This window comes from Bubalus kerabau, chromosome 8 (genome assembly GCF_029407905.1).
Source record: "Bubalus kerabau isolate K-KA32 ecotype Philippines breed swamp buffalo chromosome 8, PCC_UOA_SB_1v2, whole genome shotgun sequence".
Lineage (NCBI taxonomy): Eukaryota > Metazoa > Chordata > Mammalia > Artiodactyla > Bovidae > Bubalus > Bubalus kerabau.
In genome coordinates, this window is record NC_073631.1 from 102,455,387 (window position 1) to 102,475,324 (window position 19,938).

General features: G+C 44.9%; 1 protein-coding gene across 1 annotated transcript in view; it reads right to left on the reverse strand.

The window, feature by feature from the left end:
* The window catches only part of LOC129659535 (solute carrier family 23 member 1-like), a 246,646-nt gene extending 228,544 nt beyond the window's left edge, over positions 1–18,102 (reverse strand). The window contains exons 1-2 of the mRNA XM_055590989.1: positions 17,981–18,102; positions 1,967–2,110 (exon numbers count right to left, since the gene is read on the reverse strand). Of these exons, the coding sequence (XP_055446964.1) occupies positions 1,967–2,110; positions 17,981–18,016 (180 nt within the window). The 5' untranslated portion in view covers positions 18,017–18,102. The remainder of the gene's footprint in view (positions 1–1,966; positions 2,111–17,980) is intronic.
* Positions 18,103–19,938: the final 1,836 nt, after the last annotated feature.

Here is a 19,938-nt window from a genome sequence, read left to right on the forward strand (position 1 = left end):
ACAGAGGAGACTAGCAGGTTACAGTCCATGGGGTTGCAAGGAGTTGGACACAGCTGAGCAACTTTCACATAACCCTGATACCACAGAAAGATAAAGACCCTACAGGGAAAGAAAATTACAGGCCAATATTCCTCATGGATATAAATGCAAAACTGCTCAATGAAATCCTAGCAAACAGCATTCTACAGTATATTAAAAGGGCCATATGCCATGGTTAAGTAGGATTTTTGTCCCTGGAATGTTAAATATATACAAATCAGAAAATATGATACACCATATTAATAAAATGAAAAATAAAAATCCTATCACCCCAATGGATGCAGAAAAAAACATTTGACAAAATTCAACACCCTTTCATAATGAAGTGTCTACATTATCCATTTTATTGGCTCACAATAATATTTTTAAAAATAGTAATCCATTTGCTTCTCTTCTTTTGTGGAAAAGCACAAGGAAGCAAACAAAAAAGTATATCTCATCCCTGATAGTCCACATTAAACATTTTGGGATTAAAATGAAAATGAATCCATCTATGAGATTAAAGATTCAAGCTACAAAAAGTTACAAAACAAATAGTGAAATTTGAAAGCTACTTTCCTTTTCCTAGTTCTTCAGTTCAGTTCAGTCGCTCAGTCGTGTCGGACTTTTGTGACCCCATTAATCGCAGCACGCCAGGCCTCCCTGTCCATCACCAACTCCCGGAGTTCATCCAAACTCATGTCCATTGAGTCAGTGATACCATCCAGCCATCTCATCCTCTGTCGTCCCCTTCTCCTCCTGCCCCGAATCCCTCCCAGCATCAGGGTATTTTCCAATGAGTCAACTCTTCGCATGAGGTGACCAAAGTACTGGAGTTTCAGCTTTAGCATCAGTCCTTCCAATGAACACCCAGGACTGATCTCCTTTAGAATGGACTGGTTGGATCTACTTGCAGCCCAAGGGACTCTCAGGAGTCTTCTCCAACACCACAGTTCAAAAGCCAAGGTTAAATACCTCTATTAGTTTCTTATGATTCCTTCAAGACATGCAAAAATTACTACATATACTTATTTCTGCTGTTCTATCTCTATTTTTGTTGTTAGTCTTTAATGTAAAAAAAGATCACACTATACACAGTTATTTACTTGACATTTTTCACTTAATCTATGTTGGTGATTATTTTTTAACTGCAAGGTAAATATATCTTTTTTATTTCTAACAGCTACATTAAAAAATTATTTGTTAGAATATGCCACAGTTCTCTAAGATGGATATTTTGGGGGTGTTTCTGGGTTTTGTTTGTTGTTGTGATTTTATGATTAATTAATAGAATATCTTTGTACTTATCTTAACAAGTCTTGCCAGCATATCTAGAGAGAAATTCTTAAAAAAAATTTTTTTAATTTGGCCATGCCATGCAATTTGTGGGAACTTAGTTCCCCCAACAGGGATTGAACCCATGCCTTGGCAGTGAAATGATGGACTCCTAACCACTGGACCCCTGGGTAATTCTCTACAGAGAAATTCTTAAGCATTAGGGCCTGGGTTAAATAACATGTGTTTTACAAGTTAATAGAAAAGTTGCACCAGATAACATTCCAACAAGTATTTGACAATGCTTGTTTTCCAATATTCCCCAAGCACTGGTTATCAAACATATCAGTTGTTTCCAAACAAATTATAATTGATAACTTGAAACAAACAAACAAAAAAAACTCACAATGGCCCAGCTGGTGTCCTTGATGTGACCTAGTAGCTTAGTATGGGGAAGAATCTTCCCCTAACTCCCTGCCCCCATCCTGAAACTCCTTGGGAGAAGAGAGAGAAAAAAAAGAGAAAAGAGAGCCTTGAGTCCCCTAAAGGTCAACAGCATGGAAGCCAAGAACATGAGCAACTGAAGTTAGATCTTGACTAATTTGACCCGTGTGTGTCGATGTGCCTTTTGAGACAGAGCCTCCTTGTACCCAATGCTTCTGTGTGGCATTACCTGGATCCCCAAGAAGATGCAGAGATACCATGGTGGGCTATCCAGGATACCATAAGCCAGGTGGCTGCTGCTGGGACTCTTGAGCTGGCCATCCTTCTTCCTGCCTTGGTCACCTTCATGGGAGCTGAGCACACCATCACCCCTCTGCTGGGAAAAAGACAAAAACACGTTTGAGCATTTCAAGAGGAATCAAGTGCATTTTGATGCCAAAAGCTTGGCCTCTATGTACCATTGTCAAATCAAATTTTGGAGACAGAGTTTTGGATGAAGTAGAAAAGAACAGCTTTTTGCTTTGCCAGGCAAAGGGGAACACAGTGGCTCCTGCCCTCGAAAACTGTGTGTCTCCAACCAGAGGGATTTGGTGAGAAGTTTTATAGCAACGGCTCAAGCATGGGGCTGCTAATAAGATGAGGCAGTGTACAGTTCAGTTCACTCAGTCGTGTCTGACTCTGTGACCCCCTGGACTGCTGCATGCCAGGCCTCCCTGTCCATCACCAACTCCTGGAGCTTAATCAAACTCATGTCCATTGAGTCAGTGATGCCATCCAACTATCTCATCCTCTGTCATCCCCTTCGCCTCCCACCTTCAATCTTTCCCAGCATCAGGGTCTTTTCAAATGACTCAGTTCTTCCCATTAGGTGTCCAAAGTATTAGTGTTTCAACTTCAGCATCAGTCCTTCCAATGAATACTCAGGGCCGATTTCCTTTAGGATGGACTCGCTGGATCTCCTTGCAGGCCAAGAGACTCTCAAGTGTCTTCTCCAACACCATATTTCAAAAGCATCAATTCTTCAGTGCCCAGCTTTCTTTTTAGTCCAACTCTCACATCCATACATGACCACTGGAAAAACCATAGCTTTAACTAGACGGACCTTTGTTGGCAAAGTAAAGTCTCTGCTTTTTAATATGCTGTTTAGGTTGATCATAGCTTTTCTTCCAAGGAGCAAGTGTCTTTTAATTTCATGGAAGCAGACACCATCTACAGTGACCTTGGAGCCCCCCAAAATAAAGTCAGCCACTGTTTCCATTGCTCCCCCATCTATTTGCCATGAAGTGATGGGACCAGCAGAGAAGGCAATGGCACCCCACTCCAGTACTCTTGCCTGGAAAATCCCATGGATGGAGGAGCCTGGTAGGCTGCAGTCCATGGGGTCGCTAGGAGTCAGACACGACTGAGCGACTTCACGTTCACTTTTCACTTTCATGCATTGGAGAAGGAAATGGCAACCCACTCCAGTGTTCTTGCCTGGAGAATCCCAGGGACGGGGGAGCCTGGTGGGCTGCCGTCTCTGGGGTCGCACAGAGTCAGACACGACTGAAGCGACTTAGCAGCAGCAGCAGCAGCAGCAGATGGGACCAGATGCCATGATCTTAGTTTTCCAAATATTGAGTTTTAAGCCAACTTTTTCACTCTCCTCTTTCACTTTCATCAGGAGGCTCTTTAGTTCTTCTTTGCTTTCTGCCATAAGGGTGGTGTCATCTGCATATCTGAGGTTCTTGATATTTCTCCCAGCAATCTTGATTCCAGCTTGTGCTTCATGCAGCCCAGCATTTCTCATGATGTACTCTGTAAATAAGTTAAATAAGCAGGGTGACAATATACAGCCTTGACGTACTCCTTTTCCTATTTGGAACCAGTCTGTTGTTCCATGTCCAGTTCTAACTGCTGCTTCCTGACCTGCATACAGACTTCTCAGGAGGCAGGTCAGATGGTCAGGTATTCCCATCTCTTTCAGAATTTTCCACAGTTTGTTGTGATCCACACAGTCAAAGGCTTTGGCATAGTCAATAAAGCAGAAATAGATGTTTTTCTGGCACTCTCTTGCTTTTTTGATGATCTAATGGTTGTTGGCAATTTGATCTCTGGTTCCTCTGCCTTTTCTAAATCCAGCTTGAACATCTGGAAGTTCATGGTTTACATACTGTTGAAGCCTGGCTTGGAGAATTTTGAGCATTACTTTGCTAGCGTGTGAGATGAGTGCAATTGTGTGGTAGCTTGGGCATTCTTTGGCATTGCCTTTCTTTGGGATTGGAATGAAAACTGACCTTTTCCAGTCCTGTGGCCACTGCTGAGTTTTCCAAATTTGCTGGCATATTGAGTGCAGCACTTTCAGAGCATCATCTTTTAGGACTCGAAATAGCTCAACTGGAATTCCATCACCTCCACTAGCTTTGTTCATACTGATGCTTCCTAAGGCCCACTTGACTTCACATTCCAGGATGTCTGGCTCTAGGTGAGTGATCATACTATCATGATTATATGGGCCATGAAGATCTTTTTTGGATAGTTCTTCTGTGTATTCTTGCCACCTCTTCCTAATATCTTCTGCTTCTGTTAGGTCCATACCATTTCTGTCATTTATTATGTCCATCTTTGCATGAAATGGCCCCTTTGTATCTCTAATTTTCTTGAAGAGATCTCTAGTCTTTCCCATTCTATTGCTTTCCTCTATTTCTTTGCACTGATCACTGAGGAAGGTTTTCTTGTATCTCCCTGCTATTCTTTGGAACTCTGCATTCAAATGGGTATATCTTTCCTTTTCTCCTTTGCCTTTCATTTCTCTTTTCACAGCTATTTGTAAGGCCTCCTCAGACAACCATTTTGCCTTTTTGCATTTCTTTTTCTTGGGGATGGTCTTGATTCCTGTCTTCTGTACAATGTCACAAAACTGCCTGTAGTTCTTCAGGCACTCTATCAGATCTAATCACTTGAATCTATTTCTCCTTTCCACTGTAAGGGATTTGATTTAGGTCATACCTGAATGGTCTAGTGGTTTTCCCTACTTTCTTCAATTTAAGTCTGAATTTGGCAATAAGGAGTTCATGATCTGAGCCACAGTCAGCTCCTGGTCTTGTTTTTGCTGACTGTATAGAGCTTCTCCTTCTTTGGCTGCAAAGAATATAATCAATCTGATTTCAGTGTTGACCATCTGGTGATGTCCATGTGTAGAGTTTTCTCTGTGTTGTTGGAAGAAGGTGTATGCTATGACACAGAAAACTAACCAATCTGATCACATGGACCACAGCCTTGTCTAACTCAATGAAACTATGAGCCATGCCATGTTGGGCTACGCAAGACGGACAGGTCATGGTGCAGAGAGTTCTGACAAAACACGGTCCACTGGAGAAAGGAATGGCAAAGTACTTCAGTATTCTTGCCTTGAGAACCCCATGAACAGAATAAAAAGGCAAAAAGATAGGACAATGAAAGATGAACCCTCCAGGTCTGTAGGTGCCCAATATGCTACTGGAAATCAGTGGAAAACTAATTCCAGAAAGAATGAAGAGACGGAGCCAAAGCAAAAACCACACCCAGTTGTGGATGTGACTCGTGATGGAAGCAAGGTCCGATGGTGTAAGAGCAATATTGCATAGGAACCTGGAATGTTAGGTCCATGAATCAAGGCAAACTGGAAGTGGTCAAACAGAGATGGTAAGAGTGAACATCAAAATTTTAGGGATCAGCGAACTAAAATGGACCGGAATGGGTAAATTTAACTCAGATGACCATTATATCTACTACCGTGGGCAAGAATCCTTTAGAAGAAATGCAGTAGCCATCATAGTCAACAGAAGAGTCTGAAATGCAGTACTTGGATGCAATCTCAAAAACAACAGAATGATTTCAGTTCATTTCCAGGGCAAACTGTCGGGGTCCTGCCCCGGTTGGATCCAGGGATTTCCTCAGGATGACGGCGTCAGTGATTAGAATAGCAATAGCTTAGTTAAGTATTAATTAGAGATATAAAGAGTGGTTAAATAGGGGTAGCTCAGTGAGAAAATTCAGTGGAGAAAAGAGGCTGAATAACTTGGTTTATGTGGAAAACCAATAAAATTCCAAGACAAGGAATTTGCACCACCTACGTAGGCCGCAGGCGTCCTTCCGTTCTCCCGAAGGAGAGGAGACACAAAGGCCTCCCCTGTCAGATCTTAGGAGCCCAGGCAAAATTAGTAGGCTTGGGAGCCTCCACGCTCCAGATGGGAATTCATCCGAAAGGTGAGAGAAAGAACGACATGGGGAGACCAAGTTTTGGTGAGCAAGGCCCATGGCTTTATTTTCAACAGGGGCTTTTATACCCTAAGTTGCACATAGAGGATAATAGAGGGTGTGAAATCATGCAAAGTCAGCAGTCTTTGATCCTTATTGAAACCAGGGTTTCTTTTCTGCAAACTATACAAATGGTTTAGGTGATTTACATCATCTTCTGGCCAGAAGGCCTGTTAACATTTTATGACTCTGACAAAGGTTTGTCAACCATAAGACTTATTTTCTCTAAGAATAATTATTTTAAAGTTTGGCACCATCCTCCAAAGGTGTTAGATAAAGTTGCATTCCTATAGGGCAGAGGTGCAGTGGGTTTACAACAAAGGAAAGAATTTATTACCTTAAGGATCTAAAGTTGTTAACACCAAGGCCACTACTTATTTTTTCTACGTACCAACTATATTAATTAATACACTTCCAAGGATACAGTACAGGGGATGTGGAAACTTGGCAGCAAGCATTGGCTCAACAATGAAATCTACTAGTTCTATTCTGACAATTTCTAACTCTCCGAGAGGCTCTTTACTATTTGAATATCTTAAGTTCCCCGTGCCTCTAGGCGGTTGGGAGACTGTAAACAATCGTATGCATAGTTGTAGGAGTCCAGGTAAACCTGTCAGGCAAGTTAGAGAGCCATCTGAGGGGTTTGTGAACTAAAACACTCTTGTCATGCCCAGGAACTTTATTAACTGGAGCTGTAAGTTAACTCTTTTTCAGAGAAAGAGATGGTGGTGGGGGACAGCCCCCATAAAGTCAGAGGTGTAGGTGAGAGCACAAGGCAGTAAAGTAGGCAGACTCTGGTTATGGGGGTAGATGTTCGAGAATTTCCAGGGGGACTCCTGAGGCTCGATCCCACCTTTGCGTATGTCGAGCCTCCTTCCTCATGACCTTTGCCACGGGCGGAGTTCCTCACGCTGGATCCCAGCAGCAAACCATTCAATATCACAGTAATCCAAGTCTGTGCCCCACCAATAATGCTGAAGAAGCTGAAGTTGAACGGTTCTAAGAAGACCTACAAGACCTTCTAGAACTAACATCCAAAAAAGATGTCTTTTTCATTATAGGGGACTGGAATGCAAAAGTAGAAAGTCAAGGAATATCTGGAGTAACAGGAAAATTTGGCCTTGGAGTATAGAATGAAGCAGGGCAAAGGCTAATACACTTTTGCCAAGAGAACGCACTGATCACAGCAAACACCCTCTTCGAACAACACAAGAGAAGGCTGTGTACAGGGCACTGCTTTAACCTGGTCTCAGGTAATCTGTGGAGAAAGCGATGGCACCCCACTCCAGTACTCTTGCCTGGAAAATCCCATGGATGGAGGAGCCTGGTGGGCTGCAGTCCATGGGGTGGCTAAGAGTCGGACACGACTGAGCGACTTCACTTTCACTTTTCACTTTCATGCATTGGAGAAGGAAATGGCAACCCAATCCAGTGTTCTTGCCTGGTGAATCCCAGGGACGGGGGAGCCTGGTGGGCTGCTGTCTATGGGGTCGCACAGAGTCGAACATGACTGAAGTGGCTTAGCAGCAGCAGCAGGTAATCTGATGAGAACCTTGTTCTTGGGCTTCCCTGGTAGCTCAGATAGTAAAGAATCCACCTACAATGCAGGAGACCCAGGTTCGATCCCTGGGTTGGGAAGATCCCCTGGAGAAAGGAATGGCTACCCATTACAGTAATCTTGCCTGGAGAATTCCATGGACACAGGAGCCTGGTGCTCAGCAGGCCATAGGGTTGCAAAGAGTCAGATATGACTGAGTGACTAACACACATGATCTGATGAGTTTGAGGTTCCTTTAATCTGGAGTGAAGAATGGTGACATCTTCCTCCTTAAAAAACTAGGAATAAACCCACAATATGACCCAGCAATCCCACTCCTAGGCATATACCCTGCAGAAATCAAAACTGAAAAAGACATATGTATCCCATTGTTCATCACAGCACTATTTACTATAGCTCAAACATGGAAGCAACTTAGATGTCCATCGACAGATGACTGGATCAAGAAGTTGTGGTATATATTCACAATAGAATATTACTTAGCCATAAAAAGGAATGCATTTGAGTCAGTTCTAATGAGGTGGATGAACCTAGAACCTATTATACAGAGTGAAGTCAGTCAGAAAGAGAAAGATAAATATCATATACTAATGCATATATACAGAATCTAGAAAAATGGTACTGAAGAATTTATTTGCAGGGCAGCAATGGAGAAACAGAGAGAATAGACTTATGGACATGGGGAGAGGGGAGGACAGGGTGAGATGTATGGAAAGACTAACATAGAAACTTACTGTGTTTCTATGAAGTAAAATAGATAGCCAATGGGAATTTGCTGTATGTCTCAGGAAACTCAAACAGGGGCTCTGTATCAATCTAGAGGGGTGGGATAGGGAGGAAGATGGGAGGGAGGGTCAAGAGGGAGCAGATATATATATAGCTATGGCTGATTCCTATTGAGGGTGACAGAAAACAATAAAATTCTGTAAAGCAATTTTCCTTCAATTAAAAAACCAAATAAACAAATAAAAAGAATGGTTTCATTTATTGGGGGGTTTTGTCCTTTTGTTATTGTTGTTCAGTCACTAAGTCATGTCCCACTCTTTGTGACCCCATGCACTGCAGTGTGCCAGGCTTCCTTGTCCTTCACTCTCTCCCAGAGTTTGCTCAAATCCATATCCATTGAGTCAGTGATGCTATCTAACCCTCTCATCCTCTGTCATTCTCTTTTCCTTTTGCCGTCAATCTTTCCCACCATCAGGGTCCTTTCCAGTGAGTGTGCTCCTTGCATCAAGTGGTCAGAGTATTGGAGCTTCAGCATCAGTCCTTCCAATTAACCTTCAGGATTGATTTATTTTAGGACTGACTGGTTTGATCTCCTTGCAGTCCAAGGGACTCTCAAGAGTCTTCTCCAGCACCACAACTTGAAAGCATCAATTCTTTGGCACTCAGCCTTCTTTGTGGTCTAACTCTCACATCCGTACATGACTACTGGAAAAACCATAGCTTTGACCACATGGACCTTTGATGGCAAAGTGATATCTCTGCTTTTTAACATGCTGCCTAGGCTTGTCATAGCTTTCCTTCCAAGGAGCAAATGTCTTTTGATTTCATGGCTGCAGTCACCATCCACAGTGATTTTGGCGCCCAAGAAAATAAAGATACTGTTTTATCTCTTGAGGTGGAACCAGGACCCTGCCCAAAGCCTGCACTATTGTTCAGGCTGTTCTCTGTTGTCTCTGAATCCCCTCCTTTCCCTGATTAGCAACTGTTTGAATCTAACCTTTGGGACTCAGGGAAGGTCATGGAGGCTGGAGGCTGGAGTCTGTTCCCCACAAACAAGGAACAAGAGACATGGAAAGGCTTCTATGCCCAGGATCACCACAGGCTCCTGCTTATTTTCACTTTCTTATTACAACCAGACAGGTGGACAGCTTTCTAGAAGTAAGAACTATGGTATTGTGGTATATTCTGGCCAGCTTGTGGTTTCTAGATTCAGACTCAAAGACCAGTGACTTTCTATGTTATACATCTGCAGCAAGCCCTAACAGAAAATAAAGTTTGTGGAAGAATGAATGGGGATCAACTCCATGGTCAGAAAATGGGCAGAGGAATTCCTTGATGACTCATTCAGTGGTTAGGACTTCATGCTTTCACTGCCAAGGGCATGGGTTCAATCCTTTGTCTGGGAACTAAAATCCCACACGGTGTAGCCAAAAAAAAAAGTGGGTTTCTCCAGAAAATGTGCAAGGAAATGGGGATTCTGACCCAGATGGTGTAGCTGCCCTTGTTTATGCTCCCAGAGGCCAGCCCTGTGCCAAAACCCTTATCATAATGTGTTTATTATAATGGACTATTTCCTTATCCATCTCTTCTACTGGAACTGAGTTCCTAGAATGCATTCACTGTCCCTTACTCTCCTTTGTTGTCCCAGCTTCTAGAACAACCCCAATGTTCAGTGTAGACCGAGTAAATGGAGGAATGAATGGACATAACACAAATGTAAACAAGTGTAGAGTATATAGAATGCTCTAGGGTCAATAGCCAAGTTACATTCCTAAGAGGTTACTCCAAATTAACTTTGAATCATAAACTCTCTCCTCCAATTTATTGGCTATATAGTTTACCAAACTTGGGCAAATTATTAACATTTATAAGTCTTATTTTCCTGATCTATGTAACAAAAATGTTAATAACACCTACTTCATAGATGAAAAAATTAAATTGGAACATGAAGAAATGCGGAGATGTTGCTCAAAGGATATAAACAAATAGTATAAGATGAATAGGTTCTGGGAAACTAATGTACAGTGTGGTGATTATAGTTAATAATGCTGTATTATATATTTGAAAGTTGCAGTGGTGACTGCATGCCGTGATGGAGGGGTTAACTACTAAGAACTGCTGCCTAGTCACTAAGTCACTTCAGTCATGTCTGACTCTTTGAGACCCCACGGGCCATAGCCTGCCAGGCCTCTCTGTCCATGGGATTCTCCAGGCAAGAATACTAGAGTGGGTAACCATGCCCTCCTCCAGGGGACCTACCCTGCCCAGGGATCAACCCAAATCTGTTAAGTCTCCTGCATTGGCAGGTAGTTGTTGATCACTAGCGATACCTAGGAATCTATTAATCACTGCTATGGTGGTAATCATTTTGCAGCATATAATTGTATCAGGTCAATGTCTTGGACAGTTTAAGCTTACACAATGTTATGTGTCAATTACATCTAATAAACCTGGGGAAAAACAGAGCATGAAGCACATAGTCCAGTGTCCTGCCTGCATGGTGCACTTACCCAATAAGTATTAGCTACTATAATTATGATAAGCTTCTGGTCCTATGTTTCAAAGGCTTTTAACTCACACTTCAGTGACATTAGAGCATCTGTAGGTGGAGTGACATTAGAGCAGCTGTAGGTGAGAGGAATGGGAAAACAATGTCCTCGGTGTGGCCAGAATGGGGCAAGGCCACCAGCATGAAGATCAGGCAATTAGGTGACAAGCCCCAGCAGGGTCCTGGGCCCTGGTCAGACCACAGAGGAATAGCAGGTTCTGCGCAGTGGCACAGCCAGGGTGCCCTGAAGATAGTGTGGGCTTCTCACAGAGAAAGCTCTGGAAAGGATGTTAAAGGTACCCATACTAACACCAACCTCCATAGTCAAGCACCCTTTACTCACCACAGCCTCAAAGAACAACTTCTGAACTGAAGCTGCACTATGATTCCTGGGAATGCTAATCACTTCAATGCTATGGGCTTCTCCTATACAAGAAATCTGCTATTTTTTGTGACTTTATTGATATAAAGATACATTATTATGTACTAAAAAATCTCTTTTGTCTAAAAATTATTGTTTTTTTCCTTCTGATTTTAAAAGAAATGGGAGCAAAATTGTGGGCACAGACACCATGGCTACTCTCCCTAAGGATCAGTGGCCCTGCTCTGGAGAAGTAGGAGAAGCAGATGAGTGGGGGGCAAGGGGTCACCAGTTGCTTTGAAGTGGAGAGAGACAAGAAAGCCACCAGATCAAGAACTAGGTGTTTGTCCCCTACCACTTCCAGGACAGCACTGGAACATCATATTCTAAGACAGGGTTTCTCAACCTCAGCACCATTGCCATTTTGGACAGGATAATTCTTCCTTGTGTTGTGTGTGTTCATGGCAGGTGTTGGGGTGTATCATGCACCCTAGGATATTTAGTAGCATCTTTGGCCTGGACCCACTAGATGCCACTGGCAAGCTCCTGCCCTCACCTTCAGTTGTGATGACCCAAAATGACTCCAGACATTGCCAAATGTCACCAGCAGGGTAAAAATCACCCCGTTAAGACCTGCCATTTTAAGGGTGTTGTTCAGATCCCACCAGGGAAGCTGCAACAAAGGACAATTCTGGCTGACGTGGAGAGTGGTTGGGATAGATGTGCCATCTCCACGTGGAGACAGAGGAAGCCAGTCCTCCTCCTCCATGGGATGGACCACAAATCGGATCTCAGCTCTCCCAGTAAGCGGGGGCCCCACCACTGGCGATGGAGAAAATTTCCCAGAGCACTAAGGTCCAAACAGTGGGAGGAGCTCGGGGCTGCGGTCAGGCTTGCAGAGAGTGGGTGCACTGAGTCAGCCGCAGCACAGCCCTGCAGAGTCACCCTGTTCCTGGGGCTCGGTGCAGCGTTTGCCCATGAATCTATTATTTAGTTTCTGAAACTTAAATGTAAGAGTTTTGCTTCTACTCATCTATTCAGCAATGCCTGCAACCATGCCTCCCAAACCTGCTGCAGGAAGCCTTCCCTGACTTCTCTCCACTCCCGGACTACTGCCCCAGCATGCCTGACAGCCATAACACGGTTTCCTCATCCAAAAGCCCATTAAGTCCCATAACTTCTCTACTCCATCGCTAGCACAGAGTTAGTGCTCACAGCACAATCTGTTGAGTGAAAAATAAATAAATAAATAAACACATGCATAAATTAATGACCATAAAGATTCTCTCATTGACTTTTTAAAATAAATCCATAACTGGTTAGAACTCTTTGGAAACATTATGCTGATCCTATTTGGATTCCTGAAAAGAAGGCTGTCCTGATGCAGCTTTGGTACTTGGATTGGATGTGAAAGAAGGGTGGTTTTGCCTAAGCAGGTCAAGGCCAAGCCAAGGATAGCCTGGAGGTGCCCAAGGGAACGCTGGAGCACTTATCGCGAGGTTTTAGTGCCGCGTGGTGCAGGCCTTGAGCACAACCGCAGAAGAACCAGCTGAAGAAAAGAGGAGGGGCAGAAGGAAAAGAATGGCTGTTGATTGGCTGGCTGGTTGATTGACGCTGCGTAGGCTACACAGAACAGCAGAGCTTGCTGTTTGAACTGGGGCCGCGGTGGTCTGTCAGTCTGCTACTTGGCAGCCATTAGCACATCAGTTCCTCTCTCTCAGACTCCGTGTCCCCTTCTGACTCTGGGAAGGTTGCAAAAATACTCAAAAGTGTATGTGGCTTCCTGTTATGTGCGCCTGTGAATGAACTCACACGACTCGGGCAGATACAGCTCTAGCAAACTCACCTCATACCTTCTCCAAGACCCCTTGGAATTCTCAGAAAGGTGAAGGGGCAGCGGCGGGGGGTGGGGGGAGGTTTTGGTGGGGACATTAGGGGGGATGTTAGTTTGGGGCCTTCCCCCTACCCCCGCCATTTAAGGGTCAATGAATGACTCTTCGTTCTTTATGGCAAAAAGTAAAGAACTAAAGAGCCTCTTGATCCAAGTGAAAGAGAGTGAAAAAGTTGGCTTAAAGTTCAACACTCAGAACACTAAGATCGTGGCATCTTATCCCATCACTTCATGGGAAATAGATAGGGAAACAGTGGAAACAGTGGCTGACTATATTTTTCTGGGCTCCAAAATCACTGCAGACGGTGACTGCAGCCATGAAATTAAAAGACGCTTACTCCTTGGAAGGAAAGTTGTGACCAACCTAGACAGCATATTAAAAAGCAGAGCTATTACTTTGTCAACAAAGGTCCGTCTAGTCAAGGCTATGGTTTTTCCAGTAGTCATGTATGGATGTGAGAGTTGGACTATAAAGGAAGCTGAGTGCCGAAGAATTGATGCTTTTGAACTGTGGTGTTGGAGAAGACTCTTGAGAGTCCCTTGGACTGCAAAGAGATCCAACCAGTCCATCCTAAAGGAAATCAGTCCTGGGTGTTCATTGGTAGGACTGATGTTGAAGCTGAAACTCCAATACTTTGGCCACCTCATGTGAAGAGCTGACTCATTTGAAAAGACCCTGACGCTAGGAAAGATTGAAGGCAGGAGGAGAAGGGGATGACAGAGGATGAGATGGTTGGATGGCATCACCGACTCAATGGACGTGGGTTTGGGTGGACTCTGGGAGTTGGTGATGGACAGGGAGGCCTGGTGTGCTGCAATTCATGGGGTTGCAAAGAGTCAGACACGACTGAGCCACTGAACTGAACTGAACTGAATGACTCAGGACTTCCCTGGTGGTCCCGTGGTTAAGATTGCCTTCCAATGAAGGGAGTGAGGATTCGATCCCAGGTTAGGGAGCTAAGATCCTACATGCCCAGTGGCCAAAAAAACAAAACATGAAAGAGAAGAAGTATTATAACAAATTCAATAAAGACTTTGAAATTGGTCAACATCAGAAAACAATCTTAAAAAAAAAAAAAGTCAGTGACTCATAGAGTTCTCTGCCTCATGACTAAATATTCTAAGTTTTGTTTGGATATCAATCTGGACATGATGAGGCTATGGAAACCACTTCTGTAATTGCTTTACAACACTTTTCTGGGAAATTGTCCTTGTATGAGGCCCAACATGGAAAAAAAAAATTAGAACTTAAGAGTGGAGAAAAACTTATCTTCCTTGAGAACAGCTGGTTCTTCACTCTGATAAGAGTGTGTGACTTCTGTGAAGCATGTCAGCTGTGGCTGGTAGAATGCACAGAGCCTGATCAAAATACATCTTTTGCTGTAAAGCACTTTGTGTCACTTACATAAAGTGCTGGGGCAAAAAATCAAATAAGCAGGTACACAGTGGGCTAAGATTCCTGTGTGTCAGAGATGAGTCACTAGTATATTAAAGATATACATAGAAATGTGACATCCCAGAGATGTTGTAGAGCAGGGGCTTCCCAGATGGAGGTGGAAAAAGCCCCACCTCAGGGCATATCCAGATGGGGGAAGTGACTTTATCCCAGGTCAGTAAAATTCTGTAACTCTCAGACTTCCCTGGTGGCCCAGTGGTTAAGATTCTGAGCTCCCAATGCAGGGGGTCCAGGTCAGGGAACTAGATCCCACATGCCTCAACCAGGAGTTCACATGCTGCAACTAAGATGTGGCATGGCCAAATAAATAATTTGTTTTTAAGTCTATGACTCTTATAGTGGCAGAAGAATGCCTACAAGCCCCTTTTTGAAGGAAGAATAAACTCTTAATGAAGCTTCCCCATGAGTCAGCACTGGTATGAGAAGAAGGGCCACAAGCTTTTCTTCTGATTGGAAGAGTATGAGCTCAACGGGCTGTAATTTCATCAAAACACTTGCTCAAAGAGGCATTCTGTTGGGGTGTGGCATTTTATAGTGCTTTACAGTTTGCAGAGAGCTTCCAATGCATCCTCTCATTTGATTCTCACAACCCAGTTTCCAGAGAGGAGATTGAGGCTCAGTGAGATTACATGACTTGTCCCAGGTCCCCTTGTAAATGGGAGAATGGAACTCTCCTCTCCTGGTAGAGGGCAGTTGCTGGCAGGTGCATTCCTGTGTGTACAGGGACAGCCTGTCATCTCTCTGGAGCAGAGCAGCAGAGCAGGAGGAGGCTGGCACAGAGGGAAGAGCAGTGGGAAGGAGGATTCCTGGGGGGAAATGAATCCCTTGGCCCTCTGACTCCATCCACCCCCCACACAGCCTCCCGCTCCCCAACTTGCCCCCTAGGTTTGTTTCCTAACACTTCCAGTCAACTGACTCTAGCCTTTGGGATTGTCCAGGTCTCTCCAAACATGGCTGGGGAATCTGTCTTCCCCATGTTTATATCCCTAGAAGTTTCTAACAAAGCAATATGCACATGAAAACCAAAACATCTCAGAAAAGTGGCCTTTTAATCTGGGTGCTGAGACCGAGGCTTTGAGGAAAATGACAAGACAGTTCACTGAATAAAGACAGATATGTGCCCAGACCCTACCTACTGGCTTCAGGTGTGCCAAAGATGTGGAAAAAAATCACAGCTTTCAGAAATAGAGTCTTAAACTTATTTTCCAAGTTGTTGTTGTTGTGTTTTTTTTGCTTCTATGAAATGGTGACCGCCGCCGCCAAGTCACCTCAGTCGTGTCCAACTCTGTGCGATCCCATAGACGGCAGTCCACCAGGCTCCCCCGTCCCTGGGATTTTCCAGGCAAGAACACTGGAGTGGGTTGCCATTTCCTTCTCCAATGCATGAAAGTGGAAAGTGAAAGTGAAGTCACTCAGTCGTGTCCGACCCTCAGCGACCCCATGAACTGCAGCCTTCCAGGCTCCTCCGTCCATGGGATTTTCCAGGCAAGAGTACTGGAGTGGGGTGCCATTGCCTTCTCCGTGAGATGGTGACAGAAGTGTTTAAAAAAATTGTTAAAGGTCCAAAATGGAGTAACTAATGCTAAGCCCATATCAGCCAACCAAGACTTAATAAAGTGAAAGAAAGTGAAGTCGCTCAGTCATGTCCTACTCTTTGCGACCCCAGGGACTGTAGCCTACCAGACTCCTCCGTCCATGGGATTTTCCAGGAAAGAATACTGGAATGAGTTGCCATTTCCTTCTCCAGGAGATCTTCCCAACCCAGGGATTGAACTGGGTCTCCCGCATCGTAGGCAGACGCTTTACAGGCTGAGCCACCAGGGAAGTTCTAATCTAATATCTAACCTAATTAATTGCATGCAGTTTTGGTTTCTCACAGGGATGTAACTTTTCACTAGTCCGTCTCGAATTATCTGGTCAGAACTAGTGAGGTGATCTGCCTGGTAGACCCCTGCTTTTCAGGAAAGTGACCTGGCCTGAAACAATCCACTCTTTGATAGAATAACTTTGCCATGCCTGCTTCTGCCTATAAAACTCCTCCATTTTGTACAGCTCCTCAAAGCTCCCTTCTACCTTCTATGATGGTATGCTGTCCATTTCATGAATCATTAAATAAAGCCAATTATGTGGACTTCCCTGGCCGTCGATCGGTTAAGACTCCACACTTAACCGTGTGCAATCACTGCAGGGGCCTGGGTCCAAACCCTGGTGGGCGAACTAAGATCCTGCATGCTGCAAGGTGTGGCCAAAAGAAATAATAACAATTTTAAAAATAAAGCCAAGTGCATGGGGTCACACAGAGTCGGACACGACTGAAGTGACTTAGCAGCAGCAGCAAGCTTTAAATTTACCCAGTTAAATTTTTACTTTTAGCAATAGGAATTCTGAGAGGAGAGGAAGTTTCTCTCAGGTGCCTGTCAAAATTTTCCAGAAGAGTCAGCCACAGTCCCTTTACCAGAAGACTGACTAGCAGTGGGCAAGGTCTGGCAGCCGGGCTCCAGGGGACAGTTCTGAGGGCCCAGCCCAGGCTCATGTGTGGCACCTGTTGCACAGATACCATGGCTGGGCCTGGTGGGGAGAGGCTCTGTCTGGCTATGGTGGGCAGAGGGTCCCCACTCAGTCAGCTCCCCCCACCCCCGGCCAAACTAGGCAGGAAAGAATGGTGGGAGCAGGGCTCAAGGACTAGCTGGAGAGGCCTCCAGATAGGTTATTGTCACTTTACTTCTCTGGGCCTCAGCTTCCTTATATGTAAAATGGGAACAGAGGTGTATGCCTCAGTGGCTTAAAGGAGGAAAATAAAATACATAATACTAGGACGTATCAGCCATTCGGTAAACAGTAGTTTCGTGCCTCTCTCCCTCTCTCATTCTCTCTCTCTGTGCTTTCCTCTTTCTCTTTGCTTTGCTTCAGAAAGGCTTTCTGATCAAAGAAATCATAATGCTGAGAAACCTGGAAAACAAACACTTAGATTCAATAGAGTAAAACAGAGGGCCTTTCAGCTCTCCCTTCTTCCTTTGTAATTCATTCATGGAGTTCAGCACTGAGGATGGGATCTGTGCCTTGTGAAGGTGGCAGCAGGAGAATAGCTGTGAAAATTCAACGTCTCACTTAGAACACAAGCCACCTTCCCCATGAATCCGCATTAGGACTCCACACTGGGACCTTTCTCCAGGGTCTTTCCTCTTTTCGGCTACCCCACCAATCTGCCTGCAATGCAGGAGACCTGGGTTTGATCCCTGGGTCAGGAAGATCTCCTGGAGAAGGGAATGGCAACCTGCTCCAGTATTCTTGCCTGGAGAATCCCATGGACAGAGGAGCATGGTGGGCTACAGTCCATGACATTGCAAAGAGTCGGACACGACTGACAGACTAACACTTAACCCACACCCCACCTCTATCATCCCCTCTCTTCTGCCAGCACTCACCAAGGGGTGCTCACAGGTGGTGATGGCAGAGCTCATGGCCGCTTGGGGTCTTCTCCTTTTGGCTTCCTCTCAGAACAGAAACGAAACAAAGCCGCTGCTGGAGAGGAAGATTAACTTCTCACAGCCTGCCAAAATAATAAGAGAGAGGGAAAGATGAGGATCCAAGAGGGTGGGGCCTCCAAGCCCCACCTACTGGTCTCTAACAGACACCCCCTCCAGCCCTCTTGGGTCACTGCAGGGGACCGAGGTACATTCAGTTATAGTAAGCGTTGCATCATTTGAAAAGTGTGGGTAGTTGCAGAGAAGTTAATGATCCCCCATGGCACCAAGGAAACAAATCCGGGGGCAGCCTGTTGAGATGTGGCAGGACAGCACTTTCCGGAAACCAAGTTCCCAGGGGCAAGAGAAGAGGGGGTGAGGCTCTGGGCCAGACATAGGGGCTTTTCTGTTTTCTAAAGCTCATTTCTAGTGACTGGTTGAACTGGAATATAAACATTGCAAAAGTGACACAAGCAGCCTGGCCCCTGAGATACACTGACACAGTCGTTAGGCAGGGACTGCTGGCCCTAAATGCTGACCTGGGAGAGGCTACTAAGGCTCATGGGTGGAGCAAAGACCTCAGGTGAGAGGCTGAGAAAAAATGCTTCTACAACTTGGGTGCCTGGCTCCCTAATATGTAGAAACATATAGTAACCTACCTATTGGAGAGACAACTCCAGGAAGGCAGAGTCTCAGTCTTATCCCACACAGAGTACTAAAATGCTCCTCTAAAACTCTCAATAAACCCCACTCTATGAAGTTCAGTGGGGTTCCCAGGTGGTGCTAGTGGTAAAGAACCCGCCTGCCAATGCAGGAGATGTAAGAGATGTGGGTTCAATCCCTGGGTTGGGAAGATCCCCTGGAGGAGGGCATGGCAACTGACTCCAATATTCTTGCCCAGATAATCCCATGGACAGAGAAGCCTGCTGGCTACAGTCCACAGGGTTGCAAAAAGTCAGACACAACTGAAGCAACTTAGCGTGTATGCACATGAAGGCCAATGTAAACAAATACCTGTTATTCATAATGATGGAATGTTCTGGAATGGATAACACTGGGACCCAAGTTTCAGGAAACACATAGTGGGACCTACATAGACACTGATAGGAGTCCGTCCAAGAGGAAGCCCTGAAAAGCAGAACAACAAGAAGTTTGACATGGGAGGGGACAGAGCTGACTTAAGCTATAATAGAAAAACCAAGGTCAGAAGAGAGTCAACGGCCATTAAGTAGTTGACCTTTACTGAATACTAACTGAGCATTGCACCATACCTTTTTTGTTTTTCTTACTAAATATTCACTACAAACTAGCATTCATATCCTTATTTTACAAAAGGATTAAAAATCCTATAAATTCAGATTTTTCTAAGATTAGGAAATACGGGTATAGATGCGTTAAGCTATTTGCCCAAGATTCGTAGCAAATGCAGGAGCTGAGATTCAAACCCAGACAGTCTTGTCCTACAGCCCATGGGGCTCAAGGAGATGACCATCAGAGACAGGCAAGTGTTCTGGGCTTGAAGAGGGCTCAGGGGACACAGTCCAGGAAGTGTGGTCAGAGAAACTTCCCTACACTACCCGGTAAGGAAGTGTGACTCTTCCCCAAAAGGCACCAGGGGCCCCCAAGTTCACCAGAGAAGGGGAAGTGAGGCTGCTCAGCTCAAGGGGATGGGTCCTGAGGGGGTTGGGATCCCCAGAGCAGGCTAATTCTGCAATCCCCAGGGCAGGGAGAGACAGGAGGTGAGGACAGAGGGCCGGCGCCAACATTTACAAGGACAATGAACAGCACAAGCTCTGTTCATTGCTCCAGGAAGCCCTGGCTTAAGGAGGGGGCTAGGAGAGTCCAGGAGTGGGGAGTTGACTGTACTGTCCCCGCACCCCCCTACCCTCACAGGCCTGTGGGCAAGGGCAGAGTTGGGG